The 10758-nt window shown below is 36.8% G+C and overlaps 1 protein-coding gene across 1 annotated transcript in view; it reads right to left on the bottom strand.

Annotated features, from left to right (window-relative positions):
- Nucleotides 1-10206, bottom strand: part of LOC122797178 (tumor protein D52-like) — a 491103-nt gene extending 480897 nt beyond the window's left edge. Inside the window, exon 1 of the mRNA XM_044065997.1 lies at nucleotides 10073-10206. Within this exon, the coding sequence (XP_043921932.1) occupies nucleotides 10073-10097 (25 nt within the window). The 5' untranslated portion in view covers nucleotides 10098-10206. The remainder of the gene's footprint in view (nucleotides 1-10072) is intronic.
- Between the last annotated feature and the right edge of the window lie 552 nt (nucleotides 10207-10758).

Raw genomic sequence — 10758 nt, 5'->3', positions numbered from 1 at the left:
ACAGCCATAACAACATTCCCCTTGAGCTTGTATCAGAAACCAAACTATTAGGAGTCCAAATCGATGACCAGTTTAAATTCCACTCCCATCTGCTAAAAAACACAAAAAAAAAAAAAAAAACACACCAAAAACTTGGCATGCTCTACCGTCATAATCGCTTTCTCAGCTCAGCTACGCTACCAAGATTACACTCTCAACTACATTTCTCTTGGAGCACCCCTTCTTACTAACCTTCAATCTTCCCTCAAAACCAAACTATCCTCTTGTTACAATAAAATTGCCAAATTTGCCACTTCTAATCATCTACACACCACTGTGAACCACTCCACAAACTAAAATGGTTAGAACTACCCAATTACCTTTCATATACTCAACTCACATATGCTCACAAACTGATTTTCCAGCCATCCCTCTGCCCCTCACTCTCTTCTACCTTTAAAATGCGCCACACACAAAGACAGCTAAGATCAAACAATCAAAACCTCAGAAATACATAGACCCCACCACCCTCCTGGACAAAACCTCCTGTCCTTCTCTCTAGCACGCTCATGGAACTCCCTTCCTCCCTCTATTCGTACCATCACAAGCCTCCCATCCTTCAAAAAATCACTCCACTCTTATCTATCCTCCACATGGCAATGCTCCTGCTCTCACCCTTCGTAACCTACTATTTCATCTAGTAACTCTTTCAGTTCTGACTGTATGAACACCAGGCAGCATTACCCTTGGCCTACCTGTATACTACACTAACTCGATAGAGACAGAGACATATATAAAAAAAAATTGTTTTTATAAATTTGGTGCAACTCCTATTGCCTCGTTTCAGCTGTCTCTGCATGTTTAATTACATAACTTGTACTATGTTTTACCCCATCAAATGTATATGTATATCCTCTGTATTTGGTACTTCTCTCATGTTGAACCCCATGTAATGTCTATGTATACCCTCATTCTCTGTTAAATATGTATGTGGAGCTTTTCTCCCCAGGACTCCATTGAAAACGGGTTCTTGAGCCCAATGGACTATCCTGGTTAAACAAATGCAAATAAATAAATAAATAAATACCCTAAAAATTAGAGGCCAATAACTTGCCTTCAATTCCAGTGTATAGTTTACATGTTGTCTGATGCTGACAGAGTTACTAGTCATTTAGAAGAAAACTCAATTATGGCAGTAGAACAAAAGGGCAATAAAAAGAAGGTCATATGGAACAAAGGATAATTTGTTTTTAAGTCATAGTGGAGAACTGTAAAAAGGGGAAGAAACTAAGTATGGCAGATTGACTACAAAAAAATATAATAATCTGATAGTATACCACATTCATGGATAAGAGTACTCAAGTGTACAAGATACACCCTACACTGATGGACTACATTACAGTGACCACGAAACAGTGGCAGACCACTTTGCTATTAAGCCATGGATAAAGGGCAAGTTATTATCCCTGGGATAAAAATTCAAAGGGGGATATTCCAGGGCGACACACTGTCACTGTTGCTATGATGAGCCAAAGCATAAAGCATTTATGAACCTTTATTTTTAGACTATAGCTAAAACAGTAACTAGAATGTGAAAGGCAGAATTAGGAGAGATGTGCCATTACTGAAACAGAAAGAATGTTGTAAATGGATCAGGGAAACAAAAAATGCAAAAATTAATCCAAAGCATGCATCAAATATTGATTTTTGATGGATGAAACCCAAATAAATTGAGGAAAATTTTAGAATAAGCCTTCCAAGGTGTAGTCAAGTACACACCATCCTTGTAATTCAGAAAGGCTTGCCAAAGTACGGTTTCCAAATTGTGCCAAGTTTCTGTATCTCACTACACATGACCAGTTCACAGACCACTCGTGTACTGAGATTATCTCCTCAAAGGGGCCTCAATCCAAAGAATATTTGAGGGCAAAGCCAAATGTAAATACAACAGTCCAGGGAAGCAGTTAATACCAATTACATGACATGTACATTCCACATGATGTTAAGCAGGTCTCAAATTACAAATCTCTCTGCTGAGCAATATTTTACTCTAGGACGAAAGAGTAAGCACCACTAAAGGATAGCAGTTAGCCATTTGCTACTATCAGAGTACTCGTAGTGCAGGCAAGTACAGCAATCCAGTGAGTTGTAGGGCGTCATTGTGTGCATGCAGGCATGTATATCTGCAGAGATATGAAAGTATGCGCCTAGATGTGTGGTCACGGTATGGTAGGCAAGTGGGAGTTACGGAGTCTGTGCTTGTATTGCAATATGTGCTTATTGCAATTGTGAACACTTGGAGAACAGTTGTTTGTAGATATGGGTGCGTGTGTGTAGGGGTGTCTTTGCTAATCCAATGCATGACCTGCTAAGTAGCACATTAGTGGGGTCGGGTCTTAAGCACAGTGTTCAATTCAAAACCATGGTAATGAAGTCCCTCTCATTACAAACGGCATCATCTCTAAATCAGATTCTCTCCATACTGATAACAGACAGACCTTTGCTGGCCAAATAGAGCTAGCAGAGAAATTCTCTGAGCAGAGTATTTCACCACATCATAAACTTATTTTGGCCAACAACATGCCAGAATTTTTGTAATACAGAAAGCTTTGGTAAATTGCCGTGCATATTTTATGACAGTAAGTCACATACTTTAAGATTTTTTTCAGATTGCTACACTGGCTAAAAGCAGAGTCTTGCAATGATTTAGGTTTTGTCAGTACCCTCACTTACACTGTACGTTTTTTTCGAGAAGGGCCACGCCAGTCAATCAAGGGGTGAATTTGAGGATATCCATCATAACAACCAATTCCCATCTGAACATAGATAATGTATCACACTGCTTAATTTGCAGTGGGAATCTACTCCAGAGGTGGGGCAAGTGATGCTTAATGAGACTCTGTCTTTCATGGAACCCAACCTCCCCTCAAGTATCAAACACATTTACAAGTTAGACAGTGCTTCCAGTCTTATCAGGTAACTTGGGGGTTTTGAGCTGATCTTTTTAGTTAGAACTCAGTGGCAACTTATTGGTTTTACGTCAGTGATCTTAGGAATCTTTATGGTCTTTCTAGTTTATGTCTACGGAGGTAAATTCCAAAGGGGGTACTGCACTCAGTACTAGATCAAGTCTATGCTAAATATAAGGAGATTAATCTTTAGATCTGGATGATATTCCTTTGACAATTAGGTGTGTTAAGTAGGACTTTCCAACTACTGTTAATAACGACCAAAGGAAAATGAATTATAGACCCAAGCCCAAAGATCTCTAACACTCTTGTTTTAGAGTTGGGTGTTGTCTGTGTTGCAAGCTTAGAGAGTTATCTACCAATACAACAATAATACACTTATTAGAGTCTATTACAAGTACACCAGTTATTTACCAGCGAAAATTCATGTTGAACGGCTTAGGTATCAGAAGACGACTTCACAATGACTCACAGTCTGTCACCTGCCAATTTGGTTAGCCTGAGGTCTTGCTTCATGATCTAGAGATCAGAAAAGTAAAAGCTGAATAGCAGAAGTCCCAGCACTGAGCCCTGTAGGACACCACTAGTTACCTTCAATTCTCTCCAATGAGACATCTCCTACCTGCACTGAACAGGATCTCCTTTAGCCAATTTGCTATCCATCTTACCAGATAGGGATCTGCTTGTAACACAAACTTAGGCTAGCAAGGTGGTATATATCAAACACCTTGGCAAAGTACAGCACATGGACAACATCACAACTGCCTGTGCTACCCTTTTGAAGTTTCACATTCATTAGACAAGATCGACCCTTGACAAAGTTAAATGCTGCAAATTTAGACTGCGATTTTTAACATTATAGTTTAAATCAGGTCAGTTATATGTTCCCTGAATATGTAAATAAAGGCTACTCCTATAGGCCTAGAAATTCCAAGGTCAGTGTTGAGGCTACCCTTTTTAAAGTGGCACCATCAATGTTCTGCACCAAAACTCGGGGAAAAGCCAGTGGTTGAACTTTGAATAAATAGTTTGAGTAGCTCTCCCATGGCTTGTTTGCTGCTGATAATAGAATAACCAGGCACATCATCAGGTCCCAATGAGGAAGGATTTTTATTCTGGGAGCACACCTACGGTACATGTGCTCTTTAGTTATGACGCGCAGTTAATGATATTCAGGAGGATAAGTGGCCTATAGACAGCAATCTCTGGGATACAGTTTGCACTGAATTGTTGGTTTCATGGGCTGCTTTAGTAGACTTAATATTTTTCAAGATTAAGTCAATTTCCTGATGGTATTCGTGACACGAAGACCATGTGCTCTAGTGCATCCTTTAAACAAGTGTATAATGTAGACATTTATGAATCTGTAAATATTTATACACCTCTACAGATATATATATATTTTTTTTATACTGTAGAGTTCGTTGGGAAGACCACCCAGGTTGTTCACTTAAAATTTCCCTTTATTACCATGGACACAATTCCTTTTTGAAGTCACCTGCTGGGGCAACATCTAAAGTGGTGTTGTTACAAGTGAATTTTGAAACTTTGTCAAACTGAAGAGATTAGCTTGCTTAAAATTCTTGAACCCAGACATACTAGTTTCAACAGGTTTACAGATATTTGAAGGAGACTAAGGTCATTAACTTATAATCAGACTTTAATGGGGATGGAGACAAAGGCATAGTTCATTGTTGGGTACTAGGGCCAATATACATATTTATATGTGTAAATATATATATATATAAAACATGTGTATAAACTTTTTATACTAACTCATTGAAATATGTAACATATAAAAAAAATACATATCAAAAGCATTTTTGAAAAAACACACTTGGTAACAATATATTATAGTGACTATGCTAAATTTTATGGCTCTAATGCTTGTATGGACATGCTCCTAAAAATGGCTTTAAAGTAACCTTCTCATTAAGTCCTTTCCCTTTATGTGCATGTAGTCTCATGATCAACCGATTTTCAAACCAAATTTTACCTATAGAAATATGAGATCTCTAAAATGGTTGCTTTGTTATGAAAATAATGCCAACAATATACTTCTATCAAATAGGAAGGGCACGTTACCGTGTAGAAATTGCAACCAATGTGTTTATATGTCAGTGAATAGTACCTATACTCATGCTGATACAGGTAAGGTGTTCAATTTTGATTTCTATGTTGACTGCAGGTCCAGAGATTGTTTATTTGGCTGTGTGCCAAGTATATGGTTGCTTCTATGTAGGCAAGATGAATAGAAGCCTCAGAGAACGTGTAAGAGAACACATATATGCCATTAATAAAGAAGATGACCATAATGCCCTAGCCAGGCACATTTTAAGCGTAGGTACCTCACATTATTTTAGGTTCAGTGTAGTACAGTTAGTGAAAAGGACTAATAGATTAGGTAATATAAAAAATTATACTGAAGAATGTGAAAATCGGTGGATCATGAGACTACAGGCACATAAAGGGAGAGGACTTAAGGTTACTTTAAAGCCATTTTTAGGAGCACGTCCATACAAGCATTAGAGCCATAAAATAATTTTAGCATGGTCACTATAATATATTGTTACCAAGTGTATTTTTTCAAAAATGCTTTTGATATGTATTTTTTGTTACATATTTCAATGAGTTAGTATAAATAGTTTTTATATATATATATATATATATATATATATATATAGTTTTTATACACATTATTTATGAATGTATATGTGTGTGTATATATATATATATATATATATATATATATATATATATATATATATATATATATATATATATATGTGTGTGTGTATATCTATATATTTATGTTTTGGCAAGAGGTACTTTTTAGGCACATACAATTGTGAATACACTTATTTTGCAAGTGATGAAATTGACCATTTCACATTAGTATTTTGATTGGTTGTTCTTAATTAGTGAATGCTTTTAAAGAAGTTTGTGAATATATTTGTTTTATAAGTCTGATGAAGCGTTTGTAACAACGAGAAAGCGCTTACTACTGCAGTGAATAAAGGATTTTTTTATCAGCTGTGGAGAGCATCATCTGTTGTTTGTACTACTATTTTCTCATTCAGAAGGTGGCTCTTTATCCAGGACTGTTTGTTATACTTTTACAGTGATGTATTTATAGTGAGACAAATGTGTGGTGCAGTTTGTTTTCTGTGGAAGTTGGTGCAGAGCGCTGACGAAAAGCTTGTTTTTAAGCTTAATAAAATTTCAATTTGTGTTTTTTCATTTATTGGCGTTCTTGTTTACAATATAACCTGTGGATTATAAAGAACTTTGTACACATCTATCTGAATCCAGGAGTTTAAAGGTGCTGGACCTGCAAGGGTGGTTTTCAGTTTTTTTTGAATTTTTAGTAGGCTTGTACAGGCCTTAGGGCAGATAGCCTACTACCAACCTATGAACTACCATATAGTGATCACATTTAAGTTATTGGGTCTTAAGGGCTCCAATATTCACAGATCCCAATACCTGAAAGACAGCTCAGTCAAGCCCCGTTTGTCCAGCCTAGTGAGAGGAGAATTGATGCACTTGACAATAGAGTCACCAATCACTAGGACATTATTACTGACAGTAATTTAGTGATCTGTAATGGAGATGGTCATCAAAAATTAAATTATCTACTGATAGCATGCCAGGTGGTGTTGGATTTTCACCAAGACCTAATTTTCACAGTATCAGGAGGCTTTAAGCTCAGCTCAAGACGTTTTAGTGTGGGTTGGTGCACAGTGTGGTGATTGCACACATTTTGTTTTTGTGAGAATGAGGGCTCCATATTTGCATTTCACACAAGCTAAATTTTTCATATTGCCAAGCAAGTTTTTTTTACCTGGGAGTACAAAACAACAACCAAGAGATTTTGTAAAGAGTACTACATGTAGTTAATGGGTTATTTTGGAAGGAATGTAGCTATACAAACTTTTTTATGGAGGGTTTACACAGAGTTATATGAACGAGTTTAGTTGTTCAAAGCATTACCACATACGTCATTTCTCTGGCATCCTTCTCTCACCTGCTGTAAACAAACATGTCACCCCAATGTGCATCTCTCAACCCCTTAGATCAAGAATTCTGGACACAGTACCTTTAGTTTTACAAACAGATCACACAGAATATTATATTCATGAAGAAGCAGAAAATATTTTAAGAACTAAGCCAACAAGGGAATTGAAAAAAGAAAGTTTGTCAATAGGATGACTGCAATTAGGGATACAGACAATAGAGGTCTGAAGTTTACTGGAGAAAAATGGCAAAAGAACCAAGGTATTGGGAGCAAATAATTAGTGAGGGAAAGACAACAGAATGGGAAGAGGCCAAGAATTGATTTGGACTGCAGGTTAGAGATAAGTCTTCCCTATCAAGAACTGATAAGATTATAGGCAAAAAGAAAGAAATTGGAGGGGGGGGGGGGGGCCCAAGCAAAAGATCACCATTGGGAGAATTTTTAGTAGAACCTAAAATAGAAACTGCTGTTAAAGGAAGAATTAGTACAGCATACAAAATATTGCATGATAACTATAAGAATCAGAGGAGGTTACAAAGGATTCGGTAGAGACTGGATAACCAATTCACAGAGAAACAATGGGGTGGGGGAACATAGGCACGTCTCCCAAATATGCAGAGTTAAGAAGAAATAGAATCTTTGCTTGGAAGTGTTGACGTACTTTTACACCCCAAGTACACTCTAAATTTTCCCTCTGGTAGATAGAAAATGTTGGAGGGGTGATGGGGAAGAAAGAGGTAATTAGGGAGCACATTTTCTGTGTGTGTAATGAGTTGACTGACTTTAAAAGATTCCCTGCAAGCTACTCCAATTAATTGGTGTAACTGAAGAAATTTTTGAGCTTTGATGCAAAATTGTAATTGCGTAGACATAAGTAAGGCCTTGCTGAGTCTAGTTATGGTGGCTGCCTAAAAAGCAGTTACTAGAAAATGGAAGTCAAAGTCTAAACCAACTGTACTAGTAGTAAATACAGTAACAGGGATAAAAGAACTGGAATTGGGATCCTTAGCAAAAGGGTAGGAGCAAGGAGCAAGTTACATAGAAAACAAAAACGAGAATTGTGGGAACAATGATTGCAGGGGGGGAATGAGGTTTAAAAGAAGGGAGGATTTAAATGAGCTATGTAATGTCTGACCGACAATGACTGGACAGATTCCAAGTGATGTACAACATTTACAACTAAAGACTATTTGTTTTCAATTATATAGATGCACGACTGCCTATATCATAGTTGATAATTAATAAATATTATTTGTTTAAAAAAGAATAGTAGATTTTAAAATACTGCTCTCTGATAAATATATTTTGCATTGTCTTAAGAGTATGAAGTCTGAAATAAAATAATTTAGTGTCTTCAATACACAACTGCCTGCTGGGAACACAATAAGCTTTATGCGGAACAGATAAAAAATAAGAAGCAAAAATCTGGGCATTCAGCAAAATTCTGGACAGTTGACAGCTAGGTCCTGCTTCAACGGATTCTCTCATTTACAAGTTAAGTAAATTGATAAAAAAGGAACATAATTCCATGTCTCATGCTCCAGGCAACAAATGCAAGGATGAATGCACTATTTTAAGACAGACAACATATCCCAATTAGCCAGTACATTTGAGGAAATAGCAAAAGACTACAGCAGGTGAAGGAAATCTATGATGACATCATACCACTCAACCTAGCAACAAAGGCCCTTAAAAAGTATTAATTCAGCCAGAAAACTGGACATCAGATTTTTTTTGCTAATTAGAATACCAAACAGCACATAAAACTTTTCCTCCCAACAGGAAAGTGAGATATCAATCATCTTTAACTCCTAAAAAGGGGAAATGTACGGCGTGTGTCCTTTCTTTAAATTATTAGTGCCACTGACATGCTGGCCATGTAGAGAGGTTTTGAATATCAGCTTCAAAAAATAAAATTGTGTGAAAGGGTAATCAAGCCTGAAAAATACAGCCATACATGCACAAATAAGTACATCATGTGCAAGGGTAAAAATCAGGCCCAAAAACAAGAATGTTCCTCCAAAAGTATAAGCAGTTAAGAGGTCTAGATGACATACAGAAAACAAAGAGAAGTTAGAACTTAAGGGAACAGGTAGGTTAAAGCCTTAACCACCACAGGAGCAAAGTTCTCTCAACTGGGGGTCACCATTTCCCATTTTTCTTACCCATTCAAATGATTTAGCAATATCACAGATTTGTCCCAGTCTCAGAAACGAGGAGCATTTAGGTTCTCAGTCATAGCCTTAAAAACATATATAAAAAAACCGGATAAACATCCCTTAAAATGACTAGAATTTTGCTTAGCCAAACACATTCAACGTCTTCTGCGTCGCCTCTGGGGACTCCCAAGATGCAGACGCAACCTGGTTGTTAGGAATTAGATGACAATGCAACCGCAAACCTAATGTGAAGTTGCAAGGGATGACAATGTAACCGCAAACCGAATGTGAAGTTGCAAACGAAAACAAATCTAAATTACAAACCCAGAAGCATCTGGAAATCTCCAGATATAAGACCGATTTTTAGAAAGATTTCATTATAAATTAAAATGTTTTGTGTAGTCTTGTAAAAATCATGTTCAGCACACGAAAATTAAACTCTCACAGCAAACAGCAAGGTATTACAGCGGTATGTCGGTCCACCCCTGAACTCTGCATGACAAATACATATACACTACAAACCTAATACACAAGCGACATTGCCCACACGAGCTCCAACATCTGTATCTTTGTACGCTACATTTAATTTGGCAGAGGTTCAATCACACTCCACGCCCACTTGTTCAAGCAAGTGTTAACACTTCTTACATTTATTAAACTAGAAACAGCGCTCCTAACTACTGTACAAGACAGGACCAAAGGAAAACAAACTAAACTCCGCTATCTTGCAAACAATTACTTATATATTCGCATTATTGACATACCAAAAAAAAAGCCGAAAGACAAACAGAAACTCTGCATTCAACTTCCAAAGCTAGAAACAATAATAAACTACAACACAGTCAGTAAATGACAGAAAATCGTATCCTGCACGAAAATACAACTTAAATTACAACAGCAAAAAGAGTCATTATTAACCTAATTAAATACACTACAATTTAGCAACACACCTTTAGCTTCATTTGATGTATCCATTTTTTTATTCACTGATAACAACCCCCAACGCGACACCTTACAACACAAGTCTTGTCACAGCTCCCACCAATTCAAAGTCTTACTGAAGCACGCTCTCCTGTTTCTCAAATGTTACCTTGAATTTCTGAAATGACGTAATCACGCACGTCACGTTCCCCAGCCAAAATCATGGTAGGGCCTACTGCGGATCGTGTCATTGTAGTTTTTTTTTTTTTGTTTGTTTGTGTTAACGTCTGGATAGTCCCCAAGCAGAATGAAAATATGATACAGTCTCGGCACAAAAACAAAGGACACATACCTCTCAAGTGTACATCATTATGAGGAATGTTCCTCATTTTTGGTATTAAAAGTCTATCTTCCTCAAAGCTCCACAGTGAAAGGTTCTGTCTCACAATCACTGTTAAGGATTTTTTAAACTGTTATCCATTGTAAAAATACTAAATTACACTGATTCATCAAAAGAGCATTTGATATTTTTACATAGATCTTTTTATGCACCTTTGATGATGAATAAAATTAATAATAAAGATAATCTATGTAAGAGATGTAATGTAGAAATTAATGCTGACTGGGCTCATATGTTTTATGACTGTATGACGTTGAAAGAATACTGGAAGTCAATTAATGAATTTTTGCAGGCTCTTTTTACAGATAATTTCAT

Source organism: Protopterus annectens, chromosome 3.part0, assembly GCF_019279795.1.
Source record: "Protopterus annectens isolate FY-2018-M chromosome 3.part0, PAN1.0, whole genome shotgun sequence".
NCBI lineage: Eukaryota > Metazoa > Chordata > Ceratodontiformes > Protopteridae > Protopterus > Protopterus annectens.
Note: the sequence above shows the minus strand (reverse complement) of the source record. Positions and strands in the feature narration are given on the sequence as shown.